This window comes from Thamnophis sirtalis, unplaced genomic scaffold (assembly GCF_051295495.1).
Source record: "Thamnophis sirtalis isolate CommonGarterSnake01/CBP01778 unplaced genomic scaffold, rThaSir2_p1.2 scaffold_2, whole genome shotgun sequence".
Classification (NCBI taxonomy): Eukaryota; Metazoa; Chordata; class Lepidosauria; order Squamata; family Natricidae; genus Thamnophis; species Thamnophis sirtalis.
The window spans coordinates 86,896,369-86,912,429 of NW_028261382.1; the positions used below are offsets into that span (position 1 = coordinate 86,896,369).

The 16,061-nt window shown below is 44.2% G+C and overlaps 1 protein-coding gene across 1 annotated transcript in view; it reads right to left on the minus strand.

The window, feature by feature from the left end:
* The window catches only part of ROBO3 (roundabout guidance receptor 3), a 233,956-nt gene that overhangs the window by 63,672 nt on the left and 154,223 nt on the right, over positions 1-16,061 (minus strand). The window contains exon 7 of the mRNA XM_087706316.1: positions 3,353-3,477. Within this exon, the coding sequence (XP_087562442.1) occupies positions 3,353-3,477 (125 nt within the window). The remainder of the gene's footprint in view (positions 1-3,352; positions 3,478-16,061) is intronic.

Here is a 16,061-nt window from a genome sequence, read left to right on the forward strand (position 1 = left end):
AAAAACTTTAAAAAAAAGAAAAGGTATACTGGAGGTAAATGGTTTTGGCCCAAACCACCCCACCTTACCCTGTTTTACACTAGTGAAAATTGACAGTCTAGACCACAGGTGTCAAACTCGTGGTGTCACGTTGCCCTCACATGACACTGCATGGTTTGAGTTGTGAGCCGCCCTGGTTTGAGTTGTGAGCCGCCCTGAGTCCCCTTCGGGGGAAAAGGGCGGCATATAAATAAAATAAACATAAACATAAACATGATGTTTTTTCCCTTCCTGGAGCTGGAGTGGGCACAGCCTGCGCGTGACACATCTGGCTTGTGGGCTGCCAGTTTGACACCCCTATCTAGACCCCAGAGAGCCTATAACCTAGGTAATTTTGTTGTGATAATTCCTTTTTTTTCAGCCTACAAAACACTTCTGTAATCCATAGGTTAAGGGTTCCCAACCCCCCAGGCTAGAGCTTGATCGAAACCAGGCCACGGGGGAGATGGGCAAGCACGCAGGCATGAAGTTCCACTTGTGTAAGTGGAAGGTGCCTGTGCGTGAAGCTTTATTCATGTGACTGGAGCTTCATGTGCAAGTGTGAGTGCCCTTTGCTCACGCGAGTCGAGCTTCGAGCATGAGTACAAACACCTTGTGCTGAAGTGCTGCCATGCACAAGCACAAGCACTCTCTGCTCGGACATGAAGCTCTGTTTGTGCGAGCGGAGGGCATGCCTGTGCCCACTGCTCGCACAAAAAGAGCTTCGTATGTGCATGTTCACCCATCATTCACATGCCCCCCTCCCCCAATGCAGGGCCACCAAGCTGGAAAGGTTGGAGACGGCTGCCATAGGTCATGCAGTGGTTAGGGTGCAGTACTGCAGACCACTTCAGCTGACTGTGATCTGCAGTTCAGCGGTTCAAATCTCACCGGCTCAAGGTCGACTCAGCCTTCCATCCTTCGAGGTGGGTGAAATGAGGACCCAGACTGTGGGGGCAAGTTGCTGACTCAATTTGCTAAAAAATAATAATCTGTAAACCGCTTAGAGAGGGCTGAAAGCCCCATGAAGCGGTATATAAGTCTAATAAATAAATAAATAAATAAATGTAAAAATAATCTTCATGGCTAAAATGTACCCAAACATGAAGCCGACCTGCTGGAAGTGTAAAAAAGTACAAGGGACCTATTATCACATATGGTGGACCTGCCCGGAAGTACAAAAATATTGGACAAAAATTTGGAAATGGGTGCAAGAAATTACAGGAGAACAGATAAAATACAAACCCGAAATCTTTCTACTGGGAATAATCAAAGGGAAATATACAAAGAAAATTAAGTACATATTAACACATCTGCTAACTACAGCATAGAATAGCATTTGCCCAATGCTGGAAACCAAATAATACTCCCTCGGACGAATTAGTGATAAAAAAAAACTTGGGAATGTGCAGAGATGGACAAATTAACACTGAAATTAAAAGATAAAGAAGAGTCGGAATATTATGAAATTTGGAACAATTGGTACAAATGGCTACAAAACAAGAATAAAATTAACTAAGCCAAAAAAACTATATAAATATATATAGAGAGAACTGTGTATAAAGGTATGTAAATATAAAAGCGAAATATTATATACATGTACAGCAGGGGTGGGTTTCTCGCCCCGTTCCAACCGGTTCGGTTGGAACGGGGCCGGCGGCGTCCTCGTGCATGCGCGCGGTGCACGCATGCGTACTAGCATCTGCGCGATGCTCCAGCTGCTCCTGGACGATTGCGCAGGCGCTGTATGCGTCCTGCGCATGCGTGGAAGCACAGAACTCATCAAAACCGGGTAAGGACCGCGGGCGGGCGGGCGCACCCTTCGCCGTTCCCAGAAGTTACTTACTTCCGGGTTCGGCGACCAACCGGTTTGCAGGGACCACCGCGAACCAGTTGAGACCCACCCCTGATGTACAGGTATGATGACATAACAATGTTGATGTAATGACTGTAAGGTGTTGCAGAAGGGAAAAAAAATAAAAAAATCTGCTAAATAAAAAAAAATCTTCAATATCTGCATTTCCATAAAGATGTAAACACCAGCTAATGCTGTCCAAGCTCTTCCCGTAATGGGAAATTACTGCTGACTTTAGACTCAAGACAAGAAATCATTTTGGTTTTTTTTTGCTCAAGGACCGTCTTTGTCAGGAAGATCCTCTCATGCATTCATGCTGGCCAATAGCAGAGATGAAATCTGATCCGTTTGCAACCCTGCAGGAATTCATAACACTTTAACATCCTCTCTTTCTCTCTACGGCACTCCATCTCTGTTGGCAGCATGAGAATCGGGGAGAATATGAAATTAAGCCAAGAACTGACTCTAGTACTTTCCCCACTGTACTGCATCTTATATCCTTGGCCATGGAAGTTCATTGGGTAACTTTAGGCTAGTTGTTATTGATCAATCCAATTTTCGCAAGAGAGGAATTGTGAACGGAGAGAATTGATGCTAACTTGAGCCAAAGGGAGAAAAGTGAGGAATAAATCTAATAAGCCCTATAACCAGGAGGATCTGGATGGCTAAGTGGTGGCTACAGTTTTAGTCATCCCGGCTGCCATAAAAGCAACGGCTAGGATGTTATTCCCAACTTCTGGCTTTTGTTTTTTCATCCCGTTGGACTCAGCCCCACAGATAAGTTTAGATGATTACATGAACCTTTATTGCACCCCATGTAATCATAGGGGGATTAAAACTGAAACACCACGGGAATCCATTGTCTCCAGAGGCCCATTTTCATAAACCCCTCCTGGAATTCCAACTTGATCACAGGTATTAGAAGGGACATTTCACCTTCAGTTGGTTTGCACTACCAGGGAAGCAGAGTTAGTTAACTGGGTGATTTAATTTACACCCCCCCCAAAACCCTACCCCACCCCAGTTGGGCCAATCAACTGCATTGTGAAGCTTACACAACGCTATGCCTGCCCCCCCTTCATGATCCTGTGGAATAGGATGTGAGAATAGGGCATTGATGGGTTCCGGATCCTGTTGCAAGCGATACGGTACAATGGAGCTAGGCATCCACCACATGAATGCATGCAGCACACGCGCAGCATGCCCGTGTACTTACCGCCCGCGAGGCTCCAGCTGCTTGGTGGAGCATGGCGCAGGCGACGTATGCTCCGTGTGCGTAAACCCCCCCATTGGCTCAAATACAGGTAAGGAGGGCGTCCCGGCGCTCTGGAGAGCACCACACCGGAACGGTGCCTGGTGCTCCCAGTAGGCACCGGTACCCCTGTGCCAGGGCGTACCAGCCATATCCCACCACTGGAATAGGGTCAAACCACAAGCTACATGCACACACCCTCCACGCCTACGTACCCATTTACTTACCTGACTCCCTTCCTTCTGCCAGAACACAGCTGGTGGTGGGTTTCCTTTGGTCTCACACTGGAAGGTCACAGTGCGGCCTTGGGTCACAATCTGGTCCCGTGGACGGGTCACTAACTGAGGTGGGACTATAGACAAAAAAAAAAGAGGCATGAAAAAGATTGTAAAATGGTCCAGTTAGACCAGCAGCATTTTAGCAATGTTTGCATTTAAAAGTTGACCGGACTTAAAAAAAAAAATGAGTCATGGGTTGTGGCTGGGGGGAGGGATAAAGGAGAGAGGGAGCCTTTTTTTTATTTAGGAACATTGAAAGCTCCCTTATATCAAATCCAACTTCTGGGTCATCGCTGACCTACATGGATTTCCTCAATGTAGTCAAATTCCACCAGAAGTTCTCTAGATGTTCAGGAAGGGCAACTCCAAAATTCTTCCAGAGCTCTAGTCCCAATCCAGTCCAACTCAGGCTATCATCTTTTCCAGTTCTATCAAGAAATGCTGAGAATTGAGCCTGGGATTGTGTGCCACCCCCCTCCCCCTTGGCTTTCCCTCCTTTCCCATGGGAACTGAGTATGTTGTGTCCTGGCTAATCCCTCTCTCCATTTTGCCCGTTCCTGATGATCCTAAAGGAGAAGGATCAATGCCTTGGCAGTTCCCAAAGTACTGGGAGCAGCTTCACAGTTTGGGCATCTCAGAGAAGAGCAGCTAAAGGCATTTGTGCAAGGGAAGAAAAGGGGGTGATTCAAAGCATTGGGAGGTGCCAAAGACGGTTTAAAAAAGGGGGGGAGACACCAAACAAAGGCAAATAGTTTTTTTTTTAGAGAGCCCTGAGGTTTTCCTTTTACAAAAACCACCCCATACACGCATGCAAAGAATATCAATTTGCAATGGAAGAAGGCATTTAAGAAGTCTGAGGGAGGCCACGAAAGGAACAAGTCAGCTAAATCAACCACCCAACCATGAATAATGTCTCGGATGTAAATTCCTCTCTTTCTGAGCACTTCTGGCTTTTTGAAAAACCTTCCCCCCATCTCAGCTCTCAATGCAAGACAAATGACAGTCAGGTTTTACAAATGCTAATCACTTGCCTTATCACCTCTCCTCCTCCCTTCCCTCTATTCTACCAAGAAAAAGAAGAAGGAGATAGAATGTTCCTAGCCCCTCTTGCAGAACTGTACAGCATTTACAGAGCATTAGGTGCTATTAAAACAACAACAACAACAACAACACTTTCAGGTGTGCCATTGTTGGAGTTCTGCAAGCCTCTCCTTAATGAAGTTATAGATTGCTAAGTTAGCCACATGCTAATCAGGAGAGATGTATGAGCCTAAGAGAAAGGATGTGCTTGCTTGCTCCCCTCCTTGTCCGCAGCCATCTTTCCCTCCGATAACTTCCACGGAAAGAAAAGAAGGGGGTGGGTGGGAAACCCTACTGATTGTTAATAGTTATTGATTGACAGGAGAAGTGTTTGGTTGGGAGGTACAATGGAATACATGCAGATAGAATTTAAATGAGAAGCTAGTGCTGAAGGTTAGTGCTGAACGCTTGCTCCTGGGGAGGAAAGCTATGGCAGATCTAGACAGCATACTAAAAAGCAGAGATATCATCACCCTGCCAAGAAAAGTGCCTCTAGTCAAGGCTCTGGTTTTCCCAGTTGCAATGGATGGCTCTGAAAGTTGGACCGTAGGAAAGGCTGAGCGCCAAAGAATTGAGGCTTTTGAACCAGTGGTGGGTTCTTACCAGTTCAGACTGGTTCAGGCAAACCGGTAGTAGTTTGGTGGCCTGGGTTGCTGAAACCAGCAGAGACTCAGGCTTGCCACACCCCAGAACCGGTTCTCTGGGCAGCGATGTAGGCACTGCCCTCTTGGTTTTTGGTTCTGCGCATGCGCAGAAAAATTTTAATTGCATTGAGCATGCATGCGTGCAAAGCGCACATGAGCAAACTGGCAGTAGTGCCTGCTGAAACCCACATCTGCTTGGAACTCTGGTGTGGGGAAAAACTCCTGCGAGTCCCTTGGACTGCAAGGCGATCAAACCGGTCAGTCCTAGAGGAGATCAAGCCTGACTGCTCTTTAGAAGGCCAGATCCTGAAGATGGAACTCAAATACTTTGGCCACCTAATGAGAAGGAAGGACTCACTGGAGAAGAGCCTCATGCTGGGAAAAATTGAGGGCAAAAGAAGAAGGGGATAGCAGAGAAAGAGGTGGCTGGATGGAGTCACTGAAGCAGTTGGCGTGAACTTAAATGGACTCCGGGGGTTGGTAGAGGACAGGAAGGCCTGGAGGAACATTGTCCATGGGGTCGCAATGGGTCGGATACAACTTCACAGCTAACAACAACAAAGTGCTGAAGGACTAGATGACTTTCAGCTCTTACACTGGTTCCCTTAAACTTTGTGTTGGGGTTGACATTAGGCAAGGAAATTACTATATTTCAGAAATAATGATGTAAGTGGCAGTAGGGATTAAAAGGCTACCCAATCAAAGGAACGAGTATCTGAAGAAACACAGATGTCAACTCATCCTACGGTGCAATAATCTAGTGCAATTCTCTTTTGGAACATGTGTCGCCAATGTAGCCAGGTGGTTAGCAGAGATTTGGCCCCTGGGGTGACAGTGTCCTGTTTTAAGCATCCTGTCCATCCTGCCTATTACTTATTTTGTCATTGTTACAGCCAAAGTAGAACTGGTTTTATGTCCTCGTTCCCTGGTAGCTCCCATCGACATCCCCAATGGAAAGAAATTATGGGAATTCCAATCCAGCATAGACAGAGGAAAACCCTTGGCTTATTGTATATTAGAGAATATCAAGGGAAAATCTTATTTTTCTCTCCAGTCTCTAGTTTAAGCGAAGAGCTGCAGTGAGAAACAGTTTGTTCCATCATCATGAACTAAATTTGATCTGATTTTAATTCAAATGGAATTAATTAAATACAATCCTGTTCAAACACACGTTAACTGAGTCATGTTCGATGCTAATGTGGAGAGCTTAGAGCTCTCTGAGATTGCTTGTTTTCTTGTAGACGTTCCATTAACCAGCTAGGTAACATGATCAGATTATCATCCTGAGAATCATTATGTGTGACCTAGTTGGGCAATGACATATCTGCAAGTAAACAACGTAGCTCAGAGAGCACCAAAGACTCCACAGTTCAACACTGAGCTACGGATATTCTCTTCTATTGATGTTAATAGCACACTATAACCTAATCTGATGAGAGTTGTTTGGCGTTAAACCAGTGGTGGGTTTCAATTGTTTTTAGAACCTCTTCTGTAGGTGTGGCCTGCTTTGTGGGAGTGGCTTGCCAGCCATGTGACCAAGTGGGAGTGGCTTGCTGGCTATGTGACCAGGTGGGAGTGGCTTGCCAGCCATGTGATCTGGTGGGAGTGGCTTGCCAGCCATGTGACTGGGTGGGAGTGGCCAACTTGTAAAATGTGGTGAAACTCACTTAACAACGCTCTTGCTTAGCAACCAAAATATTGTCTCAGAAACTCTGCCATTTGAAGCACGCAAGTCTTAAAGCTGTCAAGCTACAAGACCCTTGCACCCCTAACCCTTTAGAAAAAAACTCCCCGAGGTGTTCAAACTTGTCAGCTTTAAGACTGTGGACTTCAACTCCCAGAATTCCTCCTCCAGTCATGTTGGCTCAGAAACTCTGACATTGAAGCGTGCAAGTCTTAAAGCTGTCAAGTTACAAGACCCTCGCACCCCTAACCCTTTAGAAAAAAAACCTAGGGGTGTTCAAACTTGACAGCTTTAAGACTTGTGGACTTCAACTCCCAGAATTCCTCCTCTCACTCTTCATCTTGATGATGTGCGGACGGGCGGGGGGAGGCAGCTGGAACCGGTTCTCAACGGCACTGTAGATTTGTGGAACCTCTTCTATAGAAGAGGTTAGAACTGGCAGGAACCCACTCCTGAGTTAAACCCTTCAATCATATGTAAAGTGGAAATAGGGACCTTTATTTTTATCCTCTCTTGTTTGCAGGCAAAAATAATTCTACTTTTCCAGTCCCACAGTCATACACAATGTGTGTTTGAGAGAGGGGGCGAGGCACAAGGAGTGAAGGAGGGAGAGATAGTCCCTCAACACTGATCCTGATGGAATGACTGCAGATGATTCCCCCATTTCATTTTCTGGAAATTAAAAAAAAAACACAGGGGAAGTTATAACGTCTCAGTTTCCTTTGAGGTGACCAGGACACCATTACTTTTGTCCCAGTGGACAAAAAACGACATTATCCCCAGGATGGCAATTCACTGGATCAGCCATATTGTTTAAACATGGCCAAAAAAACAGCCTTCCCAATGTATTTAATAATAGCTTCTGTCAGATTTAGAGTGAAGATCCAAGAGCAACTTTCTTGTGCTAGCATCATGCTCATGCGTTGCGGGTGTCCATTTGACTCTGGGGCACAATTGTAAACCCCTGCTCTAGATGTAACAAAACAAGAAGAAAAATGGTAGGGAATATTCAAATATAATTCTCCAAAAACTATTTGGGTTCAGTGGTAACGAAACTCACAAAACACCAATCAAAATTTTCTTTTACTATCACCCACTCTTTAAAAAAAAAAACATTAAAATGCAATACTCCTCCCTAATTGCCATTTGTTTTGACATCTTATACCACAAAACCCAGGCAGGAAAAAGTAGAGTTGGAAGATGCCCATATAAGATTTCATGAGGGCCCGGAGGCACTCAGGTGTTTGGGATATTCCCTGTCTTGATTTTATCATCCCAAAATCTGGATGCATGGAGGGATCATGGCAGGTAACCCAATCGTCCCTCAACCATCAAAAGCCTGGGGTCATATAACCCTCTGATGCAACAGTCTGCAGCTTTATAACTTGAGCCTCTGGGTTATATTTCACTCCTGGGAGCTCTTGTCTTGAGGATCATAAATCTTGGAGGACAGGCTGGGTGGCAAGAGAAAGAATGCTCCAGCATTTCGTTGAAGGTCAGCCTTTGTCCCCACAACCAATGTTGAAGCAATCGGTGGGCAAGGATGTATTTGTGGAACTCGATGGACCCTTTCTATTGGTAGCTCAAGAGGACTTCTGTTGGCACAGCAGAAATCAGCAGTCCCCAGGATGTTGGTTGCACCCATGGGTCTATGACTGGTCAAGGGCCATTTGCTCCAACATGTGCCTGGATGGAAGCTAAGGGACCTTTGACCTCTCAGAGCAAGAACTGCCTGGAGCCACCTGCTTTATAATCAAATAAAAATGCAAATGAGAGGGAAGCAGGGGCAGCTTTTGTTAATTTGTCTCTTTGGTTAATAATTGCTGGGAAAGCCCCTTCCCAAATTATAAATGCAGCCAGACACAGCCGCCCCCACCGCCCCCCATCCCCAGTTACTTCAAAGACCAGTCAAAGCTGGATGATGGAAAGGATCTGGTGATCCCAGGAAATTCATCGCTGCCCCCTAGCACTGCTCTGCCTTGTCTTTTTTTGTTTTGTTTTTGTTTTAAAATACTTCCTTGCTTCAAAGGGGGAAAGATAAAACAAAGGCAAGATTGACCTGGTATGCCTGAGGAAACGTTCCTGTTGCCCACAAATCCAGCATGAAGTTAAGAGATGATGGTAAAACAAGACAAACCCCCGCCCCCTGCTCTCCCCCATCCCCAAGGCAGGAAATTGACCTGCCTTGCTGGATACACAGCGAAGGATAGAGGCGGGTGGGGAGAGGGGTAGTGCTCTACCAGGATTTCTTCTTCACCTTTGGGCTTCTTATCTGCACAGCTACAAGGGGCTCCTGCGCTTTGTTGCAGGCTGATTTATTAGCGCCAAACAATAGGCACCTGAAGAGGAGGCTTGCCAACCGGCCTCCAAAGCCATCAGAAGCAACAGAGGAGCCTGTTTTTAACTTAGCCTGTTAGGGATCTGCAAACCCGAGATACAAATTCGAGACTGGCAGGCAGGACGCTCTTAAGCCCAAGTGCAACCGTTTCATTTCCAAGCAAACGCATCTTTTTCCATGTGCAAATTCACCGAAGAGATTTTTTTTTCACAGGCTCACAGGAACCTTCTCCGGCTAAGTGCATGGATTCTGAGGGAAATCGAATCGTGCAATAAAAGCAACCATTTTTACAAGGCTGAAAGCAGAAAGCAAGTTCCTGCCTTGAGGGATTTACAATCTAATATTCAACCCAGGAGAAACAGGGAGGAGAAAAGAGGGGAAGGAAGGAATGTGTTATTCGGTCTGTGTACTCTAGGAACAGCCTTGTTCTCTTGACCTCCTCATTGATATTTTCTGCCTCCTCCAAAGCCTCAAAACATGAAATGAAAGGCTGATCCATAATTCAGGATGGAATATCCATCTGTGGAAACTCACCCGGGCTATATTAAAAAGTCACTGAAATGGATTGGTTAACTTCTTTTTCTTTTAACTATGTGCACTGCTGGGGGAACCTTTGGTTGAAATCCAATCTATGAACTTTCTAAATAAATATGCTTCATGAAAATACCTTGGAGGGAAGAACTGATGTAAGAGAGGCAGTGCTGTTCAGTTCCAGACATAAATGGATAGCTGCAATGTATAACTGGAAGATTTCACGAGGAGACAGCTAAATTTGCAAACTGTATTGAATTCCCTGTATGCATATTAATCTTTTAAGCTGCTTGCAGAACATGCTAAGCCATAGGCTGTTGAATGAACGGATGCATATTACTTTATAAGCCCTGTCAATCATGTGTTGATCTTTAGCCAAAGTCATTGGCGTATGTTGAAATAGCAGTCACTATTCCAAAAACTATGACTTGTTGCTCATGATAAATGCTATCTTCTCTTCATCCCAAATGCTGGTTGATCTTGGCTTGCTGACATGTTAGGTCTACTTAAAGAAACTATCATGGGAGAATATATGTTTGCTTATGGATATGAATCTCCTTTTCTAATTTATTTATAAGAAGAGCTTGCAATGCAAAAACAAACCCCAAACCCCACTAGGCTAGATCAGTGTTTTTTAAATTTTGCAACTTTACGTTGCGTGCATTGGGAGTTGAAGTCTACAAATCTCAAAGCATGATGGCTGGGGAATTCTAGGAGCTGAAGTCCACACATCTTAGAGCATGCTGGGAAATTCTGAGTGCTCAAGTCTATGCATCTTAAATCAAGCTGCGTTGGGAATTGTGGGAATTGTAGTTCACACAAGACTGGACTACTGTAACGCACTCTACATGGGGCAGCCCTTGAAGAGCATTCGGAGACTTCAGCTTGTCCAGAATGCAGCCACGCAAGCGACTGTGGGTGCACCTCGGTACACCCACGTTACACCTATCCTCCGCGAGCTGCACTGGCTGCCTGTTGGGCTACGGATGCGCTTCAAGGGGCTAGCCGTTACTTTTAAAGCCCTACATGGTATCGGACCTGGGTACTTGAGAGAACGCCTCCTGCCAATTACCTCCCTACGACCAATTAGATCCCACAGATTGGGCCTCCTCCGAATACCATCCGCTAGCCAATGTCGACTGTCGACCTCTCGGGGGAGGGCCTTCTCTGTGGCTGCTCTGGCCCTCTGGAACGATCTCTCCGTGGAGATTCAGACCCCCACCACCTTTCAGGCTTTCCGCAAAGCTACCAAGACCTGGCTGTTCCGGCAGGCCTGGGGCTGATGAGTTCCCAGCCCCACTTGAATGGTTGCGTCTGTTGTGTTGCTTTTTAAATTGTTTTTTTTTGTATTTGTTTTTGTCTTTGTCCGTTGTTGTATTCCCCTCTCCCCTATCTTGTTTGTTAGCCGCCCTGAGTCCCTCGGGAATAGGGCGGCATACAAGTGTAATAAACATAAACATAAACATAAACACATCTTAGAGTTGCCAAGTTGGAAAAACTCCAGAAGAGAAAGTTTGGCTCGTACGTTAAGACCTGGGTTCCACCACAAAAGCGCGTAGGACAAAATCGCGCTCGACAAAAGCGCGCTGTGACGTCATCACAGCGCGACGAAAAAGTTCGAAAAATGTAAAAATAAAGCGAAAACCTTACCCTAAGCCCCCCAAACCTAACCCTAAACCTAACCCTAAACCTAACTCTTAACCTAACCCTAAACCTAACCCTAAACCTAACCGTTAAAGTAACGAAAAACCTAACGCTAACCCTTAACCTAACCCTAACGCTAACGCTAACACTCTAAAGCTAACCCTAACCCTTAACCTAACCCTAACCGTAACCCTAAACCTAACCCTTACCTTTATGTGAATCGGCTTGCTTTAATTTAATTTTTATTAATTTTTATTTGAATTTTTCGATCTTTTTCGTCGCGCTGTGATGACGTCAAAGGCGCGATTTTGTCGATCGCGCTTTTGTCGTCCGCGCTTTTGACGGGTCACGAAGACCTGTCCTCCATAGGTTGAATGGGTGAAACATGAATGTTAGCACTGCAGGAAATTGAGAAAAGGACATGTGCTTCTCGGAGTTAGTAGGCAAAGTATAATAAAGGAGAACCTTGTTATGAATCTTGTTATATTGAAGAACAAAAATATGAACTGGAAACTCCCCTTGGTGCTTTTTCTCACCCGGACATACCCTAATCAACTGCGCCTTGTTGTCCTAATCGCTTTCTAGTTTTCTTTTAACAACTACAATAAAACAACCAAACTTAGAATGGTTTGTCCAGTTTTTTTTCAGAGTTTTCTAAGTCTTTATTTGAGTTTTACCTGACCTTTCAGCTAAAAGTGAGATGATGGGAGGTAGCAGTCACCTTCCTTCAATCTTGGCCTATTCAAACCTAACCCAACACATCCCTAACCCAACATGATTTAGCAGGTGATGTGGTCGACATCATAGGCAACCTTGGTGATCACCTATTTCAAATCAGTCCTGATTTGCTGGCTATGGAAATACCTAAGAAGATATGCTAATATCCAGGGAAGATTGCGTAGTATTAATGCTAGTGTTTGATCAGCGTGTGATAATTTAGCAAGGTAGTTATTGCTTGCTTTGGAAGCAAATTTGTTTTGTGAATTCTATTTCCCTACTTTCTCTCTGAAGAGAAACCTCTGGCTCCACTCTTTTCCTTTTTTGTAAGCTAGGATTTTAACTATCATAAATACTTGTATATTGCTGGGTACCAACAGTACCTAGCATCCCTCTGTTCCATCATCCATAAGAAGGAAACCATTCCATGTTCTTTATTTTTAAACCCTCAAACCACAAACTTTAAGAAGCAGAATGATGAAAATACGATCCAGGTGAGATTAGGGTTGAACTGTTGCATCCCAAGGAAATAGGAGCCAAGGTGGCGCAGTGGTTAGGGTGCAGTACTGCAGGCCACTTCGGCTGACTGTGATCTGCAGTTCAGCGGTTCAAATCTCACCAGCTCAAGGTTGACTCAGCCTTCCATCCTTTCGAGGTGGGTGAAATGAGGACCCGGACTGTGGGGGCAAGTTGCTGACTCAATTTGCTAAAAAAAATTGTAAACCGCTTAGAGGGGGCTGAAAGCCCTATGAAGCGGTATATAAGTCTAATAAAATAAATAAATAAATTAAGAAATTTGCAATAGGCACTCGCCTACTTGAATAGCTCCATAAAATCCTGGGACTATTCAGTGAGTGGGACATATAATTGATTGTGTGATCAGAGTATGATATTATATGCCATTACCTGGATGACACCATAAAATGAGACTATGCCTCTTACATGTTTAGAACACAGACTTTTTTAAAAAAAAAATGCCCTAGATTGTACCCACAATATTATACTTTCTAATTTGCTTCAAAGATTATGACTCATTCAGTTCATTGTCACAGCAGGAAAAATGATGTAAAGTCCACCCCGTCTTCTGTAAAAATCAATCCATTCCCATTGTGACTTGAGAGAAAAGACAAAAAGCATGCAAAAAAACCTGATTCATGTACCCTAACCCACACCAAGCATGCAGCAATGATATGTGATGAAATGAATACTTACAGAATGGGCCAACTGGACCAAAGAGAACATATGAGAAAAACAAAAATGAAAAAAAGTATGAGATGCGTTTGATTAAATAAGGCTGACATGAATGCTTAGAGAATTGGAGGATAAAGGTATTAGAGGCCAAACATCCACTCATCTAGCTGCCAGATCGATGTAAAACCCTGATTCAATTCACCTACTAAGCCCTTTAGAACTTGGGTCATCTCTATCTCCGTAATAACTTGCTTCCGGATGGAATCTTTTCATCCAATACCACCTCACTGAGAAAGGTAGGGTAGAAATCCCCCCCTTCCCCGGAGATTAAGGGGACAGGGAACCACAAGCTGGCCTTCCCCTTCTTTGTGGAATACTTTGGCCACCAAAATCAAGATGGCACCCACTTGGTTTAAGAATGGGAAAAAACAATCCCTTTCTGCATGGCCTCTGGACTTGAGTAGTTATGGTGGAATCTGGTGTGGAGATGGAGGAGGGAGAGGAAGTTTCCCAAGGAGCTAAAAAGCAGATCAGCCTCGAGTCCTTGGTTTGGATCCTCCTTAAACCTTCACAGCATTGATCTGATCATTATGCAAAGAGTGCTTTAGTCTGGCAAGATTCCTGTCCATGAGCAAACAGCAATGAAGATACCACTCTGAGTAATTCATCCCCTCGTTCTTGGTTCCTTGCGCTGGGCATTAATCTTACCAGACCAAAACACACTCTGCATAGTAACTATCAGATCAATCCTGTGATTTAAGTTTAGGGAGGACTTCAGAGTGATCAGCCTTGAGCTCCCTGGGAAAGAGCCCCTCCCACCTCATCTCAGCATCAGATTCCATTTCAGTCCATAGCAGAGCAAACTACATATGCATTTTTTTTAAAAAAAATTATGCACTGCATGTTTTGATAATTGCAAGCTAAGCATACAATTTGTTGCAATGAATAAGAAAGCACAGATGTGCTCAGAGCATTTTAAGGTCAAGGTATCCCTTCTTCTTAGAGATCCACCGACCCGGAGACCAATAATACTACGATGCCTACCTGTTTAGGGTGAGTTTTAGAGGTTGGGCACTTGGGATTCTTTCTAAGAAAAAAGAGCTGACTCTTGAGTTTCAGTTTCAACCTTTAGCATCTGGCCAGAAATTTTATTGTGCAGAAATTCCAAAGGTTTAATTTGTTTTTTAAATAAAATGTTGGCTTGTTTCTATTAAATAACTACTGTTCTGCAAACAGTGTGGCTGAAAGCAATTATCTAAGTAACTGCTAATTTCTTTAAACAAGATATAGAGGCTCTTTTTACGACTGAGCTACACTTTATGGATATGTTTTCCCAGCTGCTATTTTCCAGGTGATGTTTTGGAGGGGAAAAGCCAGAGGTGAGTTCCTACCAGTTCGCACCTGGTTTCTGTCAAAAACATAAATCATAGTCATGTGATCATTGGACATCATAGATGGCCATAAATATGGTTGCTGAGTACCCAAAACTTGCACCCATCAGGCCTTCAGATCTGGGTCATAAGTAGCTTTTTCAGGGTCGGTCATAACTTTGAATGGTTGCTAAGCAACCAGCCATAAATTAAGGATTATCTGCATATAATTTATATTGAAGGGAAGAGGGAAAAGTGAGGGGGAGCTGCACAAGAAATGTGCAACCTGTTCCTTAATCCCCTTCTGGAATGAATTGTCATGAATTGGGTGCTTTCTGGATGTTTGGATTACAACATCCATTTGTCCTGAGCCTAGCTTGGAAGCTCTAGTCCCAGATAGCTGGAGTGTGTGTGAATACTCATCCCTGCTTTACTAACTTTCTGTCCCAATCAACCCTTGGTATCTGCCTTGATTGATCAGTAAGTAAAATCTTTATTATAGTCAAAACCAGCAATACACATTAGTTTTTACACTATATTAAAAATACTAACATTAAGATATAATTAAAAAGTATTGACATTAAAAGTGGATAATAACATAATGGTCCAGAGATTGTCCAGATAATTGGTACAAGATGGTACTATACTTCTGTGGCCAATTTTTTTTCTTATGGACATAGCAGCCGCACAGAACTTTGCCACTGCACACGTGGTAACCGGGTTAGTGTCCTGGAGGAGAAAGCCTAGATAGAAATGGTCTGCCCTCCCTGGCAATCTCTCTAATAAGGGGAGAATATGTGCAGACCTACAAGCTCTGTATAGCTCGCAGTGTAATAGAGCATGTGAATTATCTTCCACTTCTCCTTTACCACCTATACAAACCCGTTCTGCTATAGGTGTTCTCTTATACCTGCCCTGGAGGAGTGCTGAAGGAAGAATGTTAAATCTGGCTCTGAAGAAAGCTATTCTTTGTTTTGGGAAGATCAGGTTATTCAGAGCCAAGGTGGTGCAGTGGTTAAATGGAGCACTGCAGGCTACTTCAGCTGACTGCAGTTCTGCAGTTCGGCTGTTCAAATCTCACCGGCTCAGGGTTGACTCAGCCTTTCATCTTTCCGAGGTGGGTAAAATAAGGACCTGGACTGTGGCGGGGCGATATGCTGACTCTGTAAACTGCTTAGAGCGGGCTGAAAGCCCTATGAAGTGGTATATATAAGTCTAACTGCTATTGCTATTGCTATTTAGATATCTTGCCGATTCCCACAAACCCTGTTTGATTCTGTCCCTACTGTGGAGAGGCAACCTATTTAGTTCTTCTTGGAACTCCATGTCCTTCATTCTATTGATTACTACTTGCTTTGCTTGATCAAAGCCTAGGGACATTAAGAATAATGGGGAGAGCCCATAAGAGCCCAGCTTGTAAATTTTTTGGGGGGGATTGATCAGAATTGCTGACCTCCGA